This window comes from Lutra lutra, chromosome 12 (assembly GCF_902655055.1).
Source record: "Lutra lutra chromosome 12, mLutLut1.2, whole genome shotgun sequence".
NCBI lineage: Eukaryota > Metazoa > Chordata > Mammalia > Carnivora > Mustelidae > Lutra > Lutra lutra.
The window spans coordinates 59,026,509-59,049,748 of NC_062289.1; the positions used below are offsets into that span (position 1 = coordinate 59,026,509).

At 36.1% G+C, this 23,240-nt stretch overlaps 1 protein-coding gene across 2 annotated transcripts in view; it reads left to right on the forward strand.

Annotated features, from left to right (window-relative positions):
* The window catches only part of NDUFV2 (NADH:ubiquinone oxidoreductase core subunit V2), a 34,309-nt gene extending 11,804 nt beyond the window's left edge, over positions 1–22,505 (forward strand). The window contains exons 2-9 of one of the 2 annotated variants that reach the window (XM_047696851.1): positions 6,086–6,151; positions 7,522–7,584; positions 7,672–7,788; positions 11,044–11,212; positions 12,522–12,631; positions 16,518–16,594; positions 21,495–21,571; positions 22,356–22,505. In XM_047696851.1, coding sequence (XP_047552807.1) covers positions 6,086–6,151; positions 7,522–7,584; positions 7,672–7,788; positions 11,044–11,212; positions 12,522–12,631; positions 16,518–16,594; positions 21,495–21,571; positions 22,356–22,402 — 726 coding nt within the window. In that variant the 3' untranslated portion in view covers positions 22,403–22,505. The remainder of the gene's footprint in view (positions 1–6,085; positions 6,152–7,521; positions 7,585–7,671; positions 7,789–11,043; positions 11,213–12,521; positions 12,632–16,517; positions 16,595–21,494; positions 21,572–22,355) is intronic. The other variant, XM_047696853.1, reaches the window with a different exon arrangement.
* The last annotated feature ends 735 nt before the right edge of the window (positions 22,506–23,240 follow it).

Below are 23,240 nucleotides of genomic sequence, written 5' to 3' on the forward strand. Positions count from 1 at the left end.
AATGTTGACCCAAAACTGAAGCTATTTTAACTTAAGAGATTAGTGGTGTTTAATTTGAATAATACATAGGGAAGTTGGAAGGATTAATAGTAGAGGTGGCAAGTTTCATTTTGTATTTGATGAATGTTTTGTTTTATTGTTTTTAAAGATTTTATTTGAAAGAGAGATTGTATGTGTGCCTGCGTGGAAGGGCAGAGGAAAAGAATCCTCAAGCAGGCTCCCCGCTGAGTGTGGAGTAACACCTGGAGCTCTATCGCAGGACCCTGAGGCATGACTTGAGCTCAAGTTGAGTTGTGTGCTTAACTGACTGAGCCACCCAGGCGCCCTGATGAATGTTTTGTTTTAAATAAGGTTTTTGTCCGTTAATCCATGCTGCATAGGAAGCATGGAAAATAGAGAAAAATAGAAGAAACAGTATGGAAATAAGAATCCCTTATAATCTTGTTAACATTGTAATAACAGAGATAAGCGCTTTAAATTGTTACGGCTTTCCAATCTTTTCATTAGTGTCTCTAATGAATATAATCAGGATGGTAGTTTATGCTTTTTTGTTTGTTTTATTTAACCCTGATATTTTCCAGTTAGGATTGTGGCATAAATACATCTTTCAGTGTCATTTTTAGAAAATACAGTTTTGGCAACTATATAATATGATTTTTGTTGGAACTATTAATATTTACAACTTTTCAATGTTGGGGGGCTCCTGGGTGGCTCAGTCAGTTAAAGGTCTGCCTTCAGCTCAGGTTGTTACCCCAGCATCCTGGGATCCAGCCCTGCACCACGCTCCTGCTCAGCAGGGAGCCTGTTCCTCCCTCTGCTCCTCCTGCCTGCTTGTGATCTCACACTCTCAGATACATAAATAACAAAAACCTTTCTGTGTTGGGCTTTTTGTTGCTTGTGTTTTGCTGTAACAATACAGAGAATATATTTCTGTATAAACCTTTATCATTTTATACTGTTACTTAGGATAAAAGTCTAGAAGTAGAATTAATAAGTTAAAAGATGGAAACTTTCTTTAGTCTGTCCATACACCATGTCAGTTTGCTCTCCTAAAAGGCAGTTTTTACCTAATGTATAACAGTTTTTACCTAATGTATAAGCATCCCTACTTCCGTACATACACCAGAACTGTTATTGTTAAAAAAAAAAAAAAAAATCAGCGCTAGTTTGATAACTGGAAATGTTATTTCATTTAAACATGCATGTTTTATTTTTATTTTTTTTTCATTTAAATTCAATTAGCCAACATATGGTACATCATTAGTTTTTGATGTCATGTTCAGTGATTCATTATTTGCATATTACCACCCAGTACTCATCACATCACATGCTCTTCTTTTTTTTTTTTTTTTTTTTTTAAAGATTTTATTTGTTTATTGGACAGAGAGAGATCACAAGTAGGCAGAGAGGCAGGCAGAGAGAGAGAGAGGAGGAAGCAGGCTCCCCACCAAGGAAAGAGCCCGATGTGGGGCTCGATCCCAGGACCCTGGGATCATGACCTGAGCCGAAGGCAGAGGCTTTAACCCTCTGAACCACCCAGGCGCCCCTCACATGCCCTTCTTAATGCCCATCACCCAGTTACTCCATCCCCCCACCCACCTCACTTTCCACAACCCCCCATTTGTTTCCCAGAGTCAAGAGTCTCTCATGGTTTGTCTGCCTCTCTGACTTCTTCCCATTCAGTTTTCCTTCCCTTCTTCCAATGTCCTCTGTACTATTCCTTATATTCCACATAATGATAATTCTTTCTCTGATTGACCTGTTTCACTGTTTCACCTGTATAATACTGTCCAGTTCCATCCATGTCAGTGTAAATAGTAGGTATTCATCCTTTCTGATGGCTGAGTGATATTTCATTGTATATATAAACCACATCATGTTTATCCATTCATCTGCTGAAGGGCATCTCGCATCCTTCCACAGTTTGGCTGTTGTGGACATTGCTGCTTTGAACATTGGGGTGCATGTGCCCCTTCTCTGCACTACATCTGTATCTTTGGGGTAATACCTAGTAGTGCAATTACTGGATTGTAGGATAGCTCTATTTTTAACTTCTTGAGGAACCTTCATACTGTTTTCCATGGTGGCTGTACTGCCAACAGTGTAAGAGGGTTCCCCTTTCTCCACGTCCTTGCCAACATTTGTTGTTCCTTGTCTTGTTAATTTTAGCCATTCTGACTGGTGTGAGGTGGTACCTCACTGTGGTTTTAATTTGTATTTCCCTGATGCTGAGTGATGTGGAGCATTTTTCCATGTGTTTTTTGGCCATTTATATGTCTTTGGAGAAGTGTCTGTTCATGTCTTCTGCCCATTTCTTGACTGGGTTATTTGTTTTTTGGGTGTTGAGTTTGGTAAGTTCTTTATAGATCTTGGATACTAGCCCTTTATCTGTTACGTCATTTGCAAATATTTTCTCCCATTCTGTAGGTTGCCTTTTAGTTTTGTTGACTATCTTTTGCCATGCAGAAGCTTTTTATCTTGAAGTCCCAGTAGTTCATTTTTGCTTTTGTTTCCCTTGCGTTCAGAGACGTGTCTTGCAGGAAGTTGTGGCCAAGGTAGAAGAGGTTACTGCCTGTGTTCGCCTCTAGGATTTTGATTCCTGTCTCACATTTAGGTCTTTCATCCATTTTGAGTTTATCCTTGTGTATGGTGTAAGAGAATGATCCAGTTTCATTCTTCTGCATGTGGTTGTCCAATTTCCCCAGCCCATTTATTGAAGAAACTGTTCTTTTTTCCATTGGATATTCTTCCCTTATTTCTTGAAGCTTAGTTGACCTAGAATTGAGGGTCCGTTTCTAGGTTCTCTCTTCTGTTCCATTGATCTGTCTGTTTTTGTGCCATTACCATGCTGTCTTGATGATCACATGCATGTTTTAAATTACTAGTTAGTTCATTAGCAGTTATATTGTGACTTTTTTGTTCATATTAATTCATTATTCTCATGATTTCTATGTGTTTATGATCTCTTCAAGCTGTTAATTTTTTGTCATCAAATATGTAAAAGAGGGGCACCTGGGTGGCTCAGTGGGTTAAAGCCTCTGCCTTCGGCTCAGGTCATGATCCCAGGGTCCTGGTATCGAGCCCCGCATCGGGCTCCCTGCTCAGCAGGGAGCCTGCTTCACTTCCTCTCTCTGCCTGCCTCTCTGCCTACCTGTGATCTCTGTCTGTCAAATAAATAAATAAAATCTTAAAAAAAAAAATATGTAAAAGATCCAGGAGTCATCAGCATGGAGTTAAACATATGAGAATGAATAAGCTCTAAGGGGCAAAAAAATTCTGTGGAGAAAAGAACCTAGGACACGGCTGAGCCCTAAGGACAACCTACCCTGAAGGGTTTGGGTAAAGAGCCAGTAAAGTAAACAAAATATTTGGGTTCAGAAGTTAGGAAAAGAGGACACTGAATGCTTTCTGTTCTCTTAAGTTAATTTTTTTATTATGAAATCTTTTGTTTCTTCTCAGAATTAGTTAAGTAATTAACTAGTGTTACTCAGTAAAAATTGTTCTTTGATTTAAAAAAATCTCAGCTAAAGTGATGGCAGGGACTATTCTAAATTTTAGTTTCAGTTAATTTTACAAAGCTTTACGCTGGTGGTGGTAGTTTTTTTTATTTTAACATTATTTGGGAACTGTGGCCTTAGTTTTATGTTTATCTCAGTCTCTGTTCTGGACAGGCATATCAGGGGTATAAGTTTAATCTTGTATTTAATTCATAGATTGACCCTGAAGCAGTTTGGGAGAATTTGAATAAAAGTATAAGAACATAAACAATCTCCTTGATGTGTTTTTTTTTCTTTTAAGTTTTTATGTGTTTTAAGATGCAAAAAAGCAAAAAATGTAATCACTGTGTTCCTTTTGCTGCCCAAGAAAGAAAACCAAAACAACCAGAGTTGTAGCCCCCTGTGTACTGATCAGATTCTCCCTTCCCTGCCCCCGTTATCCTAAAACTGATATTTACCCTGTATTTTTTTTTTACCTATGTCCCACATTCTTTTTTTAAAGTGTTTTAAATTTAAAGTCAATTAATTAACAAATAGTGTATTTTTCGTTCCAGAGGTAGAGTTCAGTTATTCATCAGTCTTAAATAATACCCAGTGCTCATTGTATCAAGTGCCCTCCTTAATGTCCATCATCCGGTTACTGTATTTCTCCAACCCTCTCCCCTCCAGCAGCCCTCAGTTTATTTCCTATGATTAAGAGTCTCTTATGGTTTCTCTCTCTCTCTCTCTGTGATTTTGTCTTTTTTTTTTTTTAAAGATTTCATTTATTTATTTGACAGAGATCACAAGTAGGCAAAGAGGCAGGCAGAGAGAGAGGGGGAAGCAGGCTCCTCACTGAGCAGAGCGCCCGATGTGGGGCTTGATCCCAGGACCCTGAGATCATAACCTGAGGCAAAGGCAGAGACTTAACCCACTGAGCCACCCAGTCCCTGTGACTTCGTCTTGTTTTATTTTTCCCTCCCTTCCCTTATGATCTCTGTTTTGTTTCTTAAATTCCACATATGAATGAGATCATATGGTAATTGTCTTTCTCTGATTGACTTTCACTTAGTGTAGTATCTTCTGTAGAATTCCATCCTCCTCCTTGCCAGTGTCAAGATCTCATTTTTGTTTAATGGCTGAGTAGTATTCCATTTTGTGTGTGTGTGTATGTGTGTATATATATACACACACACTACATCTTCTTTATACATTCATCTGTTGATGGGCATCTAAGTTCTTTCCATAGTTTGGCTACTATGGACATTGCTGCTATAAACATTGTGGTGCAGGTACCCCTTTGGATCACTACATTTGTTTTTTGTTTTTTTTTTAAGATTTTATTTATTTATTTGATGGACAGAGATCACAAGTAGGCAGAGAGGCAGGCAGAGAGAGAGAGGGGAGGAAGCAGGCTTCCCGCTGAGCAGAGAGCCCGATGTGGGGCTCGATCCCAGGACCCTGGGATCATGACCTGAGCCAAAGGCAGAGGCTTTAACCCACTGAGCCACCCAGGCGCCCCTACATTTGTATTTTTGGGGTAAATACCCAGTAGTGTGATTGCTGGGTTGTAGGGTAGCTATATTTTCAACTTTTTGAGGAACCTCCATACGGTTTTCCAGAATGGCAGCACAAGCTTGCATTCCCACCAACAGTGTAAGTGGGCTCCTCTTTCTCTGCATCCTCGCCAACATCTGTCGTTTCCTGATTTGTTAATTTTAGCCATTTTGTATGTGCCACATTCTGTATTTCGATCCTTTCATGTTAATTAAGCAAGTGTTTACATAAACTTACTTCTTCAACTGAAATATTTGGATCTAGGGAAAAGTTAAATACATGATTGTATCACTGCTTTTACTTCTCTGTTATATTTGCTTTCTCTGAAATACCCAGCTTTCACTAGTTCCATGCTTGGTTTAATCCAGTGTTCTACCATTGTGTGATTAGTAGAACTCAGAAATCAGAGGATTTCTGAATAGTGGCTGAATTGCTTTTAGTGGTGGCAGGGAGGATGGTAAGAGTGTTGGTGGTGGGGAACAATAGGGCAAAGAGAAATAAAATCAAATGGATTCCTTCTAAAACAACTGACTGTTGTTAATGCATAGCATCATAAGCAGCTTTCTGAAACTTTATGGTTGGAGTTTTTAAACTAATTCAGTAAAGAGTTGAAAAGGGGGCTATCCTTGACTCGTGTGTAGCTCATTTGTACAGAATGAAAACATGTTTATGAAAGCCCACATTAAATGAATGCTGGCATCCAGCTTGATTCAGAAAAAAAGTGAAAGGCCACAAATTAATGGAATATCAGCTCTCTTAATGGCATGCTGACAAGAGTGTAGTAGAAAAGGGTACATGAATTGGGAGATATGGGTTGTGGACCTGGTTCTTCCATGGACTCGTGTGTTACCTTAAAACCAAGTATTATAATAACCTTACCTTGGATTTCCATTTCCTTATACTTCTCCCGAAATAGAGATGGGCAGGGTATAGCACAGTGAGCCATATCTCCTAAGATCTTTTACTTATATAAGTTGACACAGATCTTAAGGTATTTACTCATGAAAAATTTCTTAAGGCTTACGATTTGCTAAATTTTCTTAAAATTTTAGGGGAGACATATAAGGAATTTACATAAGACAGCTGTACAAAATGGAGCTGGAGGAGCCTTATTTGTGGTAAGTAATTATTCCTATTTCTTCAGAATGGAAGACTTGGAAATTTGGGTAAAACTGTTTTAACAATCCAAAATATCTTAAACATCAATGTCTCATTGTGGTGATTTAAATATAGCTAATTGAATTCATTAAATTTCAAAAGATGTGTGATTCCTGTTGAATCTCTTGAGTTTAAATTGACACCAGGGTAGCCCTGAATTTAGAATATTTTTTGGTGAAATTACTTTGAGCCCTAAACTGATTTCTAGTCTCACTTTGGGTTCTTAAAAATGCTGTAATTTGGGGATTCCCAAAATGGTACTAGTTTAAAACTCTTCTAGATCTTAGTAATACAGTGAATACATTAGTAGTTCCTTTGTATTTTCGGTTTTTAGGGTTTAACTACAGGTGGAGGTCAATGAACTCCCTAACTTAATTGTACAATTCAGAGATAAGATAATGTATCTCCTTTTTGTGATAAGATGCAGTTATCAGGGATTCATCTGGTGTTGTTTAAAGGCAATTTAGTGGACTTCTAGGATGATTTAGAGTTAGTAGTTCAGTTTTGTTAACTGAGTTATTTCCAGGCTGAATCTTGATAAATGAGTTAGCCATACTACTGTGTAGATTCCTGCTTTATATTTTTTCATGTTTGTCTAAAAGTGTTGAATTTGCCACATACTTGAGATCAATGTCCAAAGTTTCCATTTTCTTTTCTTATTTTATATCGTTGAAAAAGCAGAACTTTAAGACTTAACATGTTGAGGTATTCAGTTCTGTATTCACCAAACATACTAAACATTAATTGATGTAAGTGTTAATCTCAGTGTGACTCATTTGATTTCCTGTTTACATGCCATTTCTTGTGAGTTTTTGAAAAGGGCCTGTTCTTTTTGGAGAAGAAATAAAGCTTCTTGCCATTGGCTAGTTTTTGTTATGTGGTGAAGGAATGGTGTTTTTGTACCTTCCTAAAGTAGTGGGTCCTTTTGATAATTTGATACACACTCTTTTGGAACAATGCCTGTTATATGTATACTCAAAATTTTGTTTCTAAGTCTTCCAGCGATTGGGTTTTTTTTTTTTTTTAGTAATTACACTAGAAAATCCTGTTCTCTAATCAAGTTTTTGGATTTGGTCCTAAAGTACTTCTCTTAATTATTAAAGAGTGATTTCTAAAACTTTTCTGAAATTTTGAATTCTATTAACAATAATTTGTTAATCATATTCATTAAATGTGTATTTAATAATTAGTCCTTTTTGATGCATGGATAGATTATATAATGTGGGAATTAAAGTGAAGAGATTAAGTGATCAGTAGTAGTATAGTAATATACAAAGCTGTTCTGAGGGAGTTTTGATAATTCTGGAAAACATTTTTTCCCTTTATATAGCACAGAGATACTCCTGAGAATAACCCAGATACTCCATTTGATTTCACGCCAGAAAACTATAAGGTATGACTAAGTTAACAGTATAATTAATTTATAAACTATTTAATATCTTCCAGATGTACTAAAACATGTGCTTTTTCTTTGATATAGAGGATAGAGGCAATTGTAAAAAACTATCCAGAAGGACATAAAGCAGCAGCTGTGCTCCCAGTCCTGGATTTAGCCCAAAGACAGAATGGATGGCTGCCCATCTCAGCTATGAACAAGGTACCAAATTCATTTTTACCTTAGTCTGAAAAGAGGAGAGACTGTGTATGAATTTCTTCCTTATGTAGAAATTCCTCTGATGGTTTTTAATGTCAGAATCAAGGAATTTGAGGCTTTTAATCATTTATGTTTCCTCAAATTTGTGTTTTTGTTGGTTCTCTTAATAACGTGGAGAACTAAAAAGGTAGAGCTTTTTATCCTTGCAGGAAATAGTAAAGGCATTATCGTGAAAGTAATTTTCTCTTTTTTCCCTTTTTTTTTCTTTTTTTAAGATTTTCATTCATTTATTTGACAGAGATCACAAGTAGGCAGAGAGGCAGGCAAGGCAGAGCCTGGGTGGGGTGGGGGGAGCAGGCTTCCCGCTGAGCAGAGAGCCTGATGTGGGGCTCGATCCCAGGACCCTGGGATCATGACCTGAGCCAAAGGCAGAGGCTTTAACCCACTGAGCCACCCAGGCACCCCATATGTTAAGACTCATTTTTTTCTAATTGTGGTTTCAGCAGTAATTCACATTTCACATTCATGTTATATTACTATAACTATATTTTTGTGGTGTTATGTTGCAGGGTATAGTTTATGAAGTGCCATACAAAATCATGTCTTTTTTTTTTTTTTTTTAAGATTTTATTTATTTGACACAGAGAGATCATAAGTAGGCAGAGAGGCAGGTGGGGGTGGGGGAAGCAGGTTCCCTGCTGAGCAGAGAGCCCGATGCAGGGCTCAATCCAAGGACCCTGAGATCATGTCCTGGGCTGAGGGCAGAGGCTTAACCCACTGGGCCACCCAGGTGCCCCCCAAAATCATGTGATTCTTACAAGAATCACACAGATAATAAGCTATATGATATAATGGAAAATACATTTGTCTTTGAGCGAAGAGATGTGGTTTTTCTGTGGACTTCCTTCCTCATCTGCAGTGAAGATTTTGAACTAGGATAGATCTCTTGAAATTACTATGTTATGATTCCTAAGTGATAGAGTTGGGACTGGACCATTTTCAATTCAGTGCATTTCCTACTTGGCTGACTATTGCAGAGATTCTTCTATACTTCATTTCTCTTTTTCACTTTTAAAATTTTATTTGGTCTATTAGGCTAGACCATTATCGTCTTTCTTAAAGAATAGGAATGTCTGGGCGCCTGGGTGGCTCAGCGGGTTGGGCCTCTGCCTTCAGTTCTGGTCATGTTCTCAGGGTCCTGGGATCGAGCCTGTGTCGCCCTCTTGCTCTCTGCCTGCCTCTATGCCTACTTGTGATCTCTGTCAAATAAATAAAATCCTAAAAAAAAAAAAAAAAAGAATAGGAATGTTTTCAGTTGATTTAATGGAATGCCATAGGAAGATTTTAAATTTTGTTCATATCTCTTAATTTGCTTTTAACATGGTTATGGACCATTATTATTATTATTATTATTATTTTACTAAAAATGATACAAAGCAAGTTTGATTGGTACTATACTTAGTAAAATATAGTCAGGTGGGTTTTTTCCCAATAAATCACACAACCCTTTGGGCATTTTCTAAATTACTTAACATTGTTTTTTGTATTATAATAGCAAACTTTTTAAATAACAGTTTAGGTATGTTTCTATTTATAAATACTTTTTTCCTTGCAAAAATTTATGTTTTTAAAGATTTTATTATTTTTTAATAATCTCTATACCCAACATGGGGCTTGAACTTACAACTCTGAAATCAAGAGTTGCACACTCTATTGAATGAACAAGATGTGTCCCCCAAATTCATGTCCATAATGGCAAATGTGTTAGAAGTCTTGCTGAATGGTAAGCTTAACAGAATGAAATAAAATAAATGACAACCAATGTGAAAATGTTTCACAAATATTGTCCTGTTCTCTTTAGAATTGAATGTGTATGTGTCAGAGACAGGGAATAGTGTATAGAGAATAGAATCAAGATTCCATTTTTATATTTGAGACTTTTAATGTTACTGTTTCTGTGACTCCCCCCTCCCCAAAGGAGAACCCAACCTTACAACCAGAACAATATCCAGAAACTCACATATTAGTTCCTTAACCATTACTAAGGTGTAGAGAGGATACAGTAGCATCCCCAGGGGAGCTTTTTCAAGTTAGGCATCAGTGGTAGAGCTCCAGCATGTGTATTTTCTGGCTCCAGCATGTGTGTTTTGAGAGGGCTCCCAGATTCAGAGGTACATGCCTGGTTTAGTATCACCAAATTAAATTTAGCACAGCCACTTAATCTTTCACAAGTGAGCCATGGTTAGAGGTCTTTTGAGAATATATACCTTTTAGAATCTATTCTAATATGAGAAAGTTCAACATATTTGTCATCTGAAATGCCATTTAACAAACTCATCTTTCATGTCAAAACATGGAAATGTGGATAATTTTTTAAGAATGCCAGACATCAGATCTTAAAATCTGATAGATTAATGATGTTAGGTCACCTGGAAAGTTGTAACCAGGTTGATAGTCATGATAGACTCTATGTGGACTGTACCTAGGATACAGCTAAAAAAAAACTTGTTTTCCTTAATAGACTTGGCCTGATCAAAAGAGTTGTGCTCAGATAATGATTCCCTTGGTCCTGAACCTCCACTCTGTCAAAAGAAGTATTTACTATAAATACCTTGATGTGATGGGTAGGGAAGTACTAATCCATAAGATTTTTGTAGAGTGTTGCGGTTTGAAGTAGAAGAAGTGTTTTGGATTGTTCTGGAGAGTTACGTACATGTTGTGTATGTGGTTTGTGTGCATATAAAGTGTATAGATATGTAAATCAGTATAGACTAATAGGTGAGCTTTGATTCTCGCCCCTTTTTTTGTGTTTTCATACCCCTTGCATGCAGCGTACATCCCAGTAACATCAAGGCTTTTTGAAAAATTGGTGAAGGGTTGAAAAAATACAAGTATTTAATTTATTGGGGCTTGGTCATCAAATTTTGCCATTTAGAAATTTCAGATTATAAAATATGAGAGTTGAAATGATCAAAGTAGAAATTCTTAACAGTGGAAGACTTAAGGATTTAGAGAAAAAGAAGATCGTTTTGCAGAGACCAGGCATGGGGTAAAGTAAAGGAGGTGCCGTAACCATTGGCTTGTGGGCTCTGTGCAATTGAAGTGTAGACTGGACTTAAACCTCCAAATACCAAATACAGGTATATTTTCTCCTTATGAAGTTTTACATTTTTACCAAGTTGAAATTATGCTCTTTAAAACATACCTAAATCTCAATTAGTAAACATTGTAATTATTTAAAATTTCCTATTATTTTAGGTTGCAGAAGTTTTACAAGTACCTCCAATGAGAGTATATGAAGTAGCAACTTTTTATACAATGTATAATCGAAAGCCAGTTGGAAAGTATCACATTCAGGTCTGCACTACTACACCTTGCATGCTTCGAAACTCTGACAGCATACTGGAGGCCATTCAGAAAAAACTTGGTATGGGACACATTGTATTTATATCATTTATGAAAAATAGGATTGTCTTTCTAGATTTGACCCATTTCTACCTGAGTTTTCCAATGTTTGCCATCTTACTGGATCTGATCTGTACTTCACCAGTAAATTTTTGTCTTACTATAGTTGCCCGCCTTTATTTGTTCTTATTTTGTATTTTTCCTTAGTTCTCAGCCTCAAAGCTGAATTTTCACCTTTTTTCCCCATAATCATTAGGTATGTTTGAAAAGTTTCTAGGGAGGGGTTTTAAAGTTTTCGTTATTTAGAAATTAAGTTTCACTCATTGTGTAATGATAGCATGTGGTACATTAAAAAGTTAGTTTACTGTCCTTGTATTCTTCCAAATGAGTCTTGAAACAAATAAGATATGAGAACAGTAGCAATGCTTTAGAAAGGGAAATTTGAAATAAGATGTTATTACATCTTAAAAATTTATAAAATTTATAAAATTATAAGGGCATTTTTCCATACAAAATAGCCATTGCTTCATTTATAACTCTACAAACCAAATGAAGTAAAAGGGAGGTACACTCTAATCATGTTGCTACCGAATATAAAGTAGTTGCATGTTGTAAAAATAGTTGGGCTGTATTGAAGTATATAAAACAGAAAGCTTACTTAAGTCTGCTCAAAAATTTCACCCTCACAAATTCTGATTAATAGTTGACTATAATTAGTTTTAGATTTTATGTTGTTTTGCTTATTTTCAGCATAAAAACAAATATGGCTTTTTGCACTTTATTTTTGCTCTAGCATATGTATGTCTGCCTTGTTTTTCTGTTATAAGTTATTCTGCAGTTACTTTCATGCATACATATCTTTGCATGATTGTCCTATTGTATTACTGAGGCTATTTACAAGAACAGAATTGCTGAATCAGATTTTACTATATTTTGCCAAAATGTCTTTGCTGAAGATATGAGAGTATCTGTTTTCCTTGTAGTCTTAATGATCGTTGACATTAGCACTTTTCTGTTTTTTTGCCAGTCTGACGGTGTGACTGATTTTAGTAGGTTATCTATCACAGTTGAAATGAAAATACTATATTCTGATACACTGCTGTTTAACAGCAAATGCTGAAGATATGAGTCCCCTGAAATCTTGTTTTTAAAGGTATAAGTCCGCTTAAGAAATCCTTGAATGTTCTGGTAGAATTATACAGAATTGTTTTAAGAAAGTTAATGTTCTTAAATAGTTTTTGTATACCTCTGTAATTTGTTGTTGTTGTTTTCTTAAGCTACATTGCTATAAAATATAATCTGGTCCTTACAGTGATTATTTATATTTTCAGGAATAAAAGTTGGGGAGACTACACCTGATAAACTTTTTACTCTTATAGAGGTGGAATGTTTAGGGGCCTGTGTAAATGCACCAATGGTTCAAATAAATGACAACTACTATGTGAGTATTCCATTTAATATAAATTAAAGTTGCATGATCTCGTATTTAAAATATTTAAATATGTGGTTTTCTGTCCTGTAGATACTGGTTTCTGAATACTTGTTTAAAAGAAACTGTTGGCATAAATATCCAGAAGTTTTTTTTTTCCTGTTTTCCAAAGTTTATTAAAAAACAAAGAATTGAAAAGTTTTGCATAAAAATGTCAAGTTTAACTTCCACACTGTTGGCCACCAGAAGGTTTTTAAAAATTATCTTTAAACATTTTTGCATTTAACTCTAGGAGATAATGACATATTTTAAAAACTTTTAAATTGTAAAACATAGAAATAGAGAAAATACCCACCAAGATTTAAAAGATACTTCACCATACATACTAAGTATTATTTTTATCATCGTTGTTATTATTTATAGAAATAAGCCAGCGATAAAGGTAAACCACCTCTACGCCCCTGAAATCCTATTCCTTTCATTTCCAGAGATAACCACTATCATAAATTTAGTGTGTATTCTTTCTGTAGGTGTTTTTAAACTGAGTATATGTATCAAGCCATACTAATATATTATATTGCTTGTTCTAAAAATTTTAGAGATGGTATCATTCCTCTAAGTACCACTTTAGCTGGACTGCACAAGTTTTGATAAGTAATATTTTATCATTTCTAAAAATTTTAAATACGTATTTTTAAAAATATTTGAGAGGAAGAGAGCAAAACAGAGTGAACATGCATGGGGTGAGGGGGAGGTGCAAAGGGAAAGGGAGAAGCAGGCTCCCTGCTAAGCAGGGAGCTTGGATGCAGGGCTCAATCCCAGCACCCTGGGATCGTGACCTGAGGCGAAGGCACTTAGCCGCCTGAGTCACCCAGGCACTCCTAAAATAAGCTTTTTGATTTTCCCTTTGGCCGGTGTTTTTTAGAAGTATTAGTCTCCCAAGTGTGTGGAATTTTCTAGTTCTCTTTTTAAAAGATTTCTTGCTACCCTAATTATATATAATGGTTGTCATCCATAATACTGTTAGTTGATACTTTTTAGAAACTTACTAGTGGAAATTAAACCCTGTACTGAGTGTGGATTCTTCAGGAAGGTATTTGCTTTGCTTCTCTCTTGCTCCTGTAAATACTAATGTTCCAAAAGAAATCTCCTTTCCTTATACCCTCCCCTGTTGTTCCAATGTATAAGGTTCTAGACTAGCAGTTCTTTTCAAGGGACAGTTTAATTTCTAGTTTATCCCTGAGGGAATAGCCTTTTTGGGTGTTTGGAATGTCTCTTGTAGCATGCAGCTTTGTCCCTTAACCCTTTAAGCTATGAAACTCTAAAACCAGGTCTGCTTGGTGTTCCACTTGTTTTCCTTTTTTTTTTTTTTTTAAGCTTTATTTATTTGACAGAGAGAGATCACAAGTAGGCAGAGAGACAGACAAACAGAGGGGGAAGCAGTCTCCCTGCTGAGCAGAGAGCCGGACGCCAGCCTCTATCCCAGGACCCTGAGATCATGACCTGAGCAGAAGGTTGGATCTTAACCCACTGAGCCACCCAGGCGCTCTGTTCTTGGGTTTTCATTGAGTTTTTGGCCTCTGAGTATTTCTTTCTTATCAGCATGTTCATAAAATTTAAAGCTTTTTGTTTCTTTAAAATTTTATCCAACAGTTTTAGTTTTTTATAGTGGTGGGGTGTTCAGTCAGGATAGCTAATCTGCCATAATACCTGAAATGGAAATCTCCTTTTTTTGTTGTTGTTTTTTTTAATGAAGATGAAATTTGATTTCTCTGGCTGTTTAGATTTCTAGGGTGGCCTCATTCCCTATAGTGACTTTCTTCATTTTAATGATCAGAGATTGAAATTTCTTATCTTCTGTATTACCCATACTTTAAAAAAAAAAAGTCCTTTAAAAATATGGCAAGTTTTGCCTTCTCCCACATTTCTGCAGTTTACTTATAATATAGAGGGTCTTGATTTAATCAGGAATTTGACAGTCAAGACTTTGTGTGAAGCATTGTAAGTTTAGGGGTGCCTGGGTGGCTCAGTGGGTTAAGCCTCTGCCTTCAGCTCAGGTCATGATCTCAGGGTTCTAGGATCAAGCCCCACGTCAGGCTCTCTGCTCAACAGGGAGCTTGCTACCCCCTCTCTCTCTGCCTGCCTCTCTGCCTACTTCTGATCTCTCTTTCTCTCAAATAAATAAATAAAATCTTAAAAAAAAAAAAAGGCATTGTAAGTTTAAATATAACAGCCTATGGATTTATACAGGAGATAAAGATTAGTAGTGTTACGGTCTTTAGCAAGGCAGTTTTTGTTTTTGTCTTTTAATCCATATCCAACATGGGGCTTGAACGTAGGACCCTGAGATCAAGAGCCACTGCTATACTGACTCAGCCAGCCAGGCATTCCCAAGGCAGTTAACTTTTATGGATCTCAGTTGTCTGGTGGATAAAATGAAAGTCATGTAAACTTTGACTGCATAGGAAAAAACCTGCATAGGAAAAAAACCAGCGATGAAAAATACATTTTGAGGGTAGTTGGTAGATTGTGAATATGGACTTGACATTTGATAAAGGAATTATTTTTAGTTAATTGGGTGTGGTGGCATTATGTTATCTAAGAAAACGTTCTTATTCTTCGATGTCCGCTGAAGTATCAGGAGTGAAGTGTTAGGATTGTCTGCAACTTACTTTCAAAATGGTACAAGCAAAAGTTGGGGTGCTTATGTGCTATATATAATGCAAATACAGAAAATCAAAAATTGTTGAATACAGGTGGTAGGAATGAGTAAAACTATACATGTATAGTTTTTAAATTTTTATAATAGTTGGGGGGAGGTAAACTCATTAGATGACTTAAAGATTCCTTTTAGCTATGAGGTTCTGAACATTTGTTGAACCCTAAGCAGTTTGAAAGCAGTGTTTTATTTTTACAAATGTTTAATCATTGAACAAATATTAAATAACTTCTATGTGGTGAGGCACTGGAGATGCAGTGCTGAATCATGATTTCTCTGGCATAGTATCAGAATCCTATAAAACATTTTTTAAAGTACTTAACAGTTTTAGAGAGGGAGTAGGAGTATGGTTTGGGCATTTTTCTTTTAGTTTAATCTTAAAACCCATTCTGTTCTGACTCTTGATTAAACCTAGGGTGCAGCTAGGCACATGGGCATGTGCATCTGTGTGTTTCAATTGTATTTGTTATTTTAAATACCAGAATCCTTTCCTGAGGTAAAAATTTTACATATAAAATGTAGAGCTGTTGTCATTGAAATGGGGAGTGGAGGGAGGGCCAGGGTCATTGAAATACGTTCCAAAAATAATTTCTTTTACCTTCTGTTCAAAAATTAAGTGAATTTGGAAACAGTGAATTTTACCTGGGAAAGAAAGACGGTATCATGAGAGTATTACATCTTTAGGTTAAAGATGGATGTTAGGCATCTACTTTTATGTTACTATGACTGCCGGTGCTAATTACTATTTGCACCTCACTATTTCTTTAAGGACATAGCATTTGTTGAGCATGTGCCATGGCACTGTTCTGTTTTATGTATTTTCTCATTGAATCCTCAAAAACATTCTTGAAGTAGGTTTACTAGTAAAGAAACAAACTTAAGGAGGCTGAATAACTTACTGAAGATTATTAGCTATTCAGGGTGGAGCCAGGATTCAAATGCAGAACTCTTTCACTTTAAAGTACTCCTCTGTCTTGCCTCATTAGCTGCAGCTCTTCTTGCATACTGCATTTAACAGTATATACTAGATGTAGGAGTTAATCAGTTTCTGCTACCTTGGTGACTAACTTGGGAGCCGAGAAAGACAGACAAATAATGAACTAACTGATTTTAGGGATTTACGCAGATTTCAGTAGTAGGAAGTAATTTTAATATGACTGTTTTAATTTTTTATCCTAGGAGGATCTGACACCTAAGGATATCGAAGAAATTATTGATGAGCTTAAAGCTGGCAAAGTTCCAAAACCTGGGCCAAGGTATGTGTTTATTTCTATACAATAAATTTTAATGGCTTAACCTAATGTATACTTAATTTAAAAAATTTTATCCCTAGGGGCTCCTTGGGTGGCTCAGTCAGTTAAGCATCTGCCTTCAGCTCAGGTCATGATCCCAGGGTTCTGGGATTGAATCCTCCTTGCCCCCAGTGAGACTTCTTGCTCAGTGGGGAACCTGCTTTTCCCTCTCCCTCTGCCTGCAGCTCCCCCTGCTTGTGCTGTCAGATAAATAAATAAAATCTTAATTTTTTTAAAATAAAAAATTTTATCCTTTAAGGGGTGCCTGGATGGCTCAGTAAATTAAGCATTGATTTCAGCTCAGGTCATGATCTCAGGGTTGTGAGATCGAGCCTCCATCCCAGTGCGGAGTTAGGATTCTCTCTCTCCCTAGCTCAATCCCTACCCATTATCCTCTCTCTCCCCTAGAAAAAAAAAAATTATGTCTTAAGTTCTTAGGAGTTGTCAGGAGCTTTGGATAGTATTGAAGCCAACCTGTCATCTAAAACAACTAATTTTTTTTCCCTCTAAAATCCTATCATATAATCATCTGGTATCTACTTGAATATTTATAGAAAAGGGAATTTACTACAAATAAAATCTGTTCCATTGTTTAAAGGTTCATACTTTGATGGACTCAAAGTTTGTTTCCCTCTAATTTCTACTTACTTGTCCAGTTCTGCCCTTTGAACTGACACAAGATAACCTCTGTACCTCTTCTAAATGATAGCTCTTCAGTTACTTAAAATAGGTGTTTTCTTTTCCCCAAATCTTTTTCTCAGAATTAATGTCTACTGTTGTTTCATTTTTTCTGACCTAGTTTTGGTTTTCCTCTTTGATAGCTTTTCTGGTTGGCTAATGACTTTAACATGGTACTAATATTAATCGGTATTTGAGATACGTACTGAGTAGTGCAGAGCACTGTGGGACTCTCCTCTTTGTTCTAGACATTATGCTTATAATAATGCAGCCAAATTACATCAACTTTCACTTCAGGTACATTTCACCAGTAATTGCACTTATAGTCAGTTAGAATGTCTAGATCTTTTTTAGCTTCCTGCACCGTTCATCTCGGTTGTTCCCATTCTGCAGTTGTGTTATAATAATTACTTTTCTTTCAGTTATGGACCTGAACTTTTTGCTGCTAACCCCTGTTCCATATCTAAGTGCTTATATTGCTCAGAATTTTTTCCTAATACTAGCAAGTGTTTATGTAGTTGTAAGCCCTGTTTTTTTCTGCTTATGCCATATAGTTTTCCTTCTCTCAATATATTTGTAGGTTTTAATGTATTAAAAGAACTATGGTGTGCCCTTTATTCCTGTTTTAAATATGTTTTCCTGCTCTTTGTTATAAATAGCAGTTCTGTGTACTCTTTCAAGAGGTAGTTAGGGGCCCAGATATGTAAGTTGAGTTGAATGCTTAAATATAATAAAAGCTGTTTGTTGTAGGAGTGTTTTCAGGAGGAAATGATGTGTAATCTTGTTAAAATTATTGTGCTAGTTACTGTGTAGAGAACAGTTCAAAATTTAGTGATCTTGTGGGGTAGAGGAATTATGAGTGATTTTTAGCTTTTTGGTCTGAGCACCTCAGTGGTTCCTTTAACTAAAAAGGAGATTTGGTTTGGGAAAGAAAAGGCTCTTTGTTTGGGACAGGTTAAAGTTGAGATGCCTCCTAGACATCCATGGTGGAATACCGAAAGGTATATTTGAACATGGAATTTAGGAACTAGATTAGGACTGGAAATATGAATTGGGGATTCATTGATTGTTATAGATGCTATTTAAAGCCATAAGGCTGGATGAGATTACTGGGGATGAAATTAGTTTGTTGTTGTTCTTAACATAGGATACTATAACATTATTGCATTTTAACATTAATAAAACAATTAACTAAGTGCTACAGTTAAGCATTTTTAATATCTAATAATAGAGATGTTGCTTATCAGTAATTATACATAGTTCTTCACTGGGATATTTTTGAGTGTTCTAGATTTGAGCCAAAAACTTCAGAATTATTGATTTCTGAACCTATTTTTTATTTCCTATGTATCACCTCTTATTTAAAAAAGAGATGGGGCATCTGGGTGGCTCAGTCAGTTGAGGGGCCTACACTTGGTTTCAGCTCAAATCATCATCTCAGGGTCATGGGATGGAGCCCCAAGTCAGGCTTTATGCTCAGTGCAGTCTGCTTAAGGATTCTCTCTCCCCCTTCCCCACCCACATGCTCTCCCTCTAAAATAAATAAATCTTTAAAAAAATAAATAAAAAGCAGAGGTAAATCTACTTACTTTCAGTAATTGCAGAGCATCTGCCAGTGGTGTCTATAGAGACTGTATGTGGACATGGTAGTTCTAGAATGTCTTCCCACCTTGGAAGACAAAAACTTTTGCTCTCCTTCCTCAAGCTTTTGGTTATATAGTATAATGAAAGAGATTGCAATGATAGTAACCAAAATATAATTATAGTTTAAATAAACCAAAGTTGGACAAATAAATAAATAAAATCTTTAAAAAAAAAAAAAAAAAAAAAAAAGGGGATGCCTGGGTGGCTCAGTTGGTTAAGCAGCTGCCTTCGGCTCAGGTCATGATCCCAGCGTCCTGGGATCGAGTCCCATATCGGGCTCCTTGCTTGGCAGCGAGCCTGCTTCTCCCTCTGCCTCTGCCTGCCACTCTGTCTGCCTGTGCTCACTCTCGCTTCTCTCTCTATGACAAATAAATAAAATCTTTAAAAAAATAAATAAATAAATAAATAAATAAATAAATAAACCAAAGTTGGGCAATTTTTTATTAGTGTTTTTATAATAAAGCACTCTGCCCACATATGTAAAAGATACTCACTGTCTTTAAGTAACCAGAGATATTAAACTGGTTCAGCAGTACCTGGTTTCTGAGTACCATTACCAGGTCTGTCCTGACCAAAATCAGAAGAGAGTCATGTTTCTGTGTGGTTCCGAGGTTCTGAACTGCTTTTTTATGTTTTTGGTAAATGACAGGTAGAAAGGAAATACTAAACTGATGGTAAGGCATTGCTTTATTTTGATATTAAATATTTGTGCTGAGATGTTATTTTCATTTTTCTTTAAGTACCAAAAATAACTTCTTTTAGCCTGCTTTGAAATTGCTAATTAAGAGATAGAAGTTTTTTAGTATGGTTAACTAAAACTAGTTTGAAATCCAATTTGAATTCTTCGTATTTAGTTTTATAAAGATACCTTTTTACAGAATTCTATGATGTACAAATACGAGATGTAAAGAAAATAGAGGTCGTTGCTGATGGATAAGTCTAGACTATAAAGTCACTTTTGTTTTTTTATACTAAAAGTAGAGGGCAGTGGTGTGTATATCTCAGCAATATTAAAAGAATAAACACTAAACTTTCATGACTAGCTTTTCTTTAAAAAGTATTTCTAAGCCATAAACAGTGTACAGAAAGGCCATGTTTTCTAGAATGCAAATGAGTTAAAATGAATGTACAAATAGTGTTGGAATGGCTAAAAAAACCAGATTTACCTTTTGAGTTGTAATAAAAACAAGGTAATTAATAGATGGCATTTTATTTATTTTTTAAAAATATTTTATTTATTTATTTGACAGAGAGAGATCACAAGTAGACAGAGAGGCAGGCAGAGAGAGAGAGAGAGAGGGAAGCAGGCTCCCCGCTGAGCAGAGAGCCCAATGTGGGACTCGATCCCAGGACCCTGAGATCATGACCTGAGCCGAAGGCAGCGGCTTAACCCACTGAGCCACCTAGGTGCCCCATAGATGGCATTTTAAACATAACACTTGAGGCGAATCATTTTTTGTTTTTTTATGAAGTGAAAACCCTAATGTAAATTGTGAATGGAAGGGCTAGATCCCTGCCTCTGGTGTCTGATGCATATTTACAGATAAAATGAGGGGAAGGCTGTATGATTAATAGATGAAACACAGTCTGTGGACTTCACAGCCTTTGTAGCATTTTAATGTGCATTTTGTGTAGGGTGAGGGAAGGAGAAAGTTTGGAGGCAGACGCAAGAGGCCATTAACCATCCTCCCCCCCCAAAAGTAGGTCATGGGACTATAATTACACGGAACAAACTTTACAAAAATGGACCAGATCACTCTTGAAATTACTTTCTTATACAAAAATCCACAATTCCTTGAAGAGTTCAGGCAGTGTGCATGATTAATTCTCCCACTTATTGTTCTCAGAACCTGTTTTAAGTAAGTTCTTTGTGTTGGTAAAGAAGGTAGGTGAGCTTAAACCATAGAGGAAACCTAGTAAAGGGGAAGAAAGGTCCTCCAAAATAATTTCATTAGCAAAGAGCAGTAGGTATTACATGTATTATTAGTTAACATAAAACAATTACAAAGCCAAATACTGTGGTTTTTTTGTTTTGTTTTGTTACTAAAGTTAGATACCATTTTGCTACTACCTACATTAATTTTAGATTCAGACAGATAGCTCGTAGTTGTTTTTTGATCTGGTTTTCAATGCAAATATATTAATTTCTGACTTTGTAGGCACTCTTCATTACAATACACACTTAGTTACTTGCATTGTGTAATGTAATAGCTTGAAAGATCTTAAAGAATTATCCTGTTCCCTGAATAAAAAATGATTTCCTGGAGCTCTAAAAAAACTTGCAAGATTGATGACAGAATGTGAAGGGCAAAGCAAGGAGTAAAAAGATGTAAATTGAACAATTCTTCAGCTGACATCTGTGACAGGAGCAGGTAAATTAACAAAGCCAGGAAATAGGAGGGGTGAAATAGTAGTAGGTGCTGAGCTGGGCTCTAGCAACAGAGGTCAGACAGAGGAAGAGGTGAGTGATTACCTGGGAAAGTATGTGTGGGGGTGAAAAAAAGACAGGTTGTTCTACCTCTATGCTTGCCTTTCTTCATAGATTCCTACCTAAGGACCTGTTCCTGTTCTCTTTGTGGCTGTGGGTAGCCATTCTGATCTGGAACCTGTTTTTGAAAAGTTAATACTACTAATATTGCTTTTAAAAATATGAATACCAGTATATACTTTGTTTCCATTGCCTCTAAGGAAACCCCCTTCTAAATCTCCAAATTCCCATTTCCTTTAATACCTCTGTTTTATTTCCAAATCTAATGTTTGTATTCTCTTCTGTTCACTATGATAATGGATCTCAATCTGAGTAAAATTCAAATATAAAAAGAATAAATGTAATGCTTTTATTAAAACATTATTTTTAAAAAAGATCTTAGAGAGAGGGAGGAGAGAATCTCAAGCAGACTTTGCGCTGAGCGCAATGTAGGGCTCCATCCCACAACCCTGAGATCGTGACCTGAGCCGAAAAGAAGAGTCACATGCTTAACTGAGCCACCCAGGCACAGGATTTTTAAAAATGTTCTCTGAGTCTGCGTTAGTTTCCTATAGTTCTTAGCTCTGATCCTTGGACAGGTGGTGAAACCCCTAAGCCTTCATTTCTGATCTGTAAAATAAGGCCAGTATTACTTGTCTCATGGCATTATTTAAATGAGCTAATAATATATGTACACTGCTCAGTAAATGGGAAGTAGTAGTGTTACTTTTATATTTTTCGTATTTATGGTGAGTTTTGGTATGTCCATTTTCATATTTAACTTCTGAAAATATCGCAGCAGTTGAAATGCTCGGATTAAATAATCCATGCAACTTTTGGATGAAAAATAGTTACTGGGCTGTTGTGAAGTAACATTTTAAATAAAGATTTATAAATGGTAATCGTTCATAGTTTAATGTTACTTACTCTTTTCAGGAGTGGACGCTTCTCTTGTGAGCCAGCTGGAGGTCTTACCTCTTTGACTGAACCACCCAAAGGACCTGGCTTTGGTGTGCAAGCAGGACTTTAATTTATATTCAGCTGTAAATATTGTCACTGGAGAAATAAAAAGGAATCTCCTATCTACATAAACTTTTTATTTTGTTCATTTCATTGTGTATACTTACGCTATAAGTGTCATGTTGAAACTTCAGAGTACCATTTTAGTTTTTTGCTATCTCTGGCTAACTGTGAAGACACTATTTCATAATGTAGTTAACAATCACTCAATATCATCATTTTCAACTGCCAGGTCACTTATCAGTAACATTAGATTATTGTGAAGTAAAAACTATGTCTAATTTCACATATATTTTGCTTTAACTAAACCCAAGTCTTAACATGATCCTTCTATACACCTTGTTTACATTAGTACTCCCCTCCCTTTAAACATTTTCAGATTTACAGCACATAATTGTTACTCTGTTTCCAACTAGTAAGTCATATCTCAGGTAGAGGTCTAAGGATAAAGCAGTTACCTCTAGAAGTAGTGTTCTATCATTTTTATGAAAGAGAGGTACTTTGTTTTTGTCTATAGCAAGTATATAGAAACTGGGTGGAGAGACTGGAAGTACAATCTGAGTCAGAAAGAGCAGTCAGTGAACAAAATACTCTTCAGCTGAATGCATATTTCAACTCAGAACAATGGATAAAACCTGTGTATTATATACGCTCAAGAAACAGGCTATGGTGCTTTAGTATTGCAAGTTAGAAAAAAATTAATAGCTTTAATTCAGGGATAAATCTAAATCCAGTTATTTCAGGATTTCTCAAAATCACTGTTTGGCCTTGTTCTTCTGGCAGACTGACCAGTCATGTAGT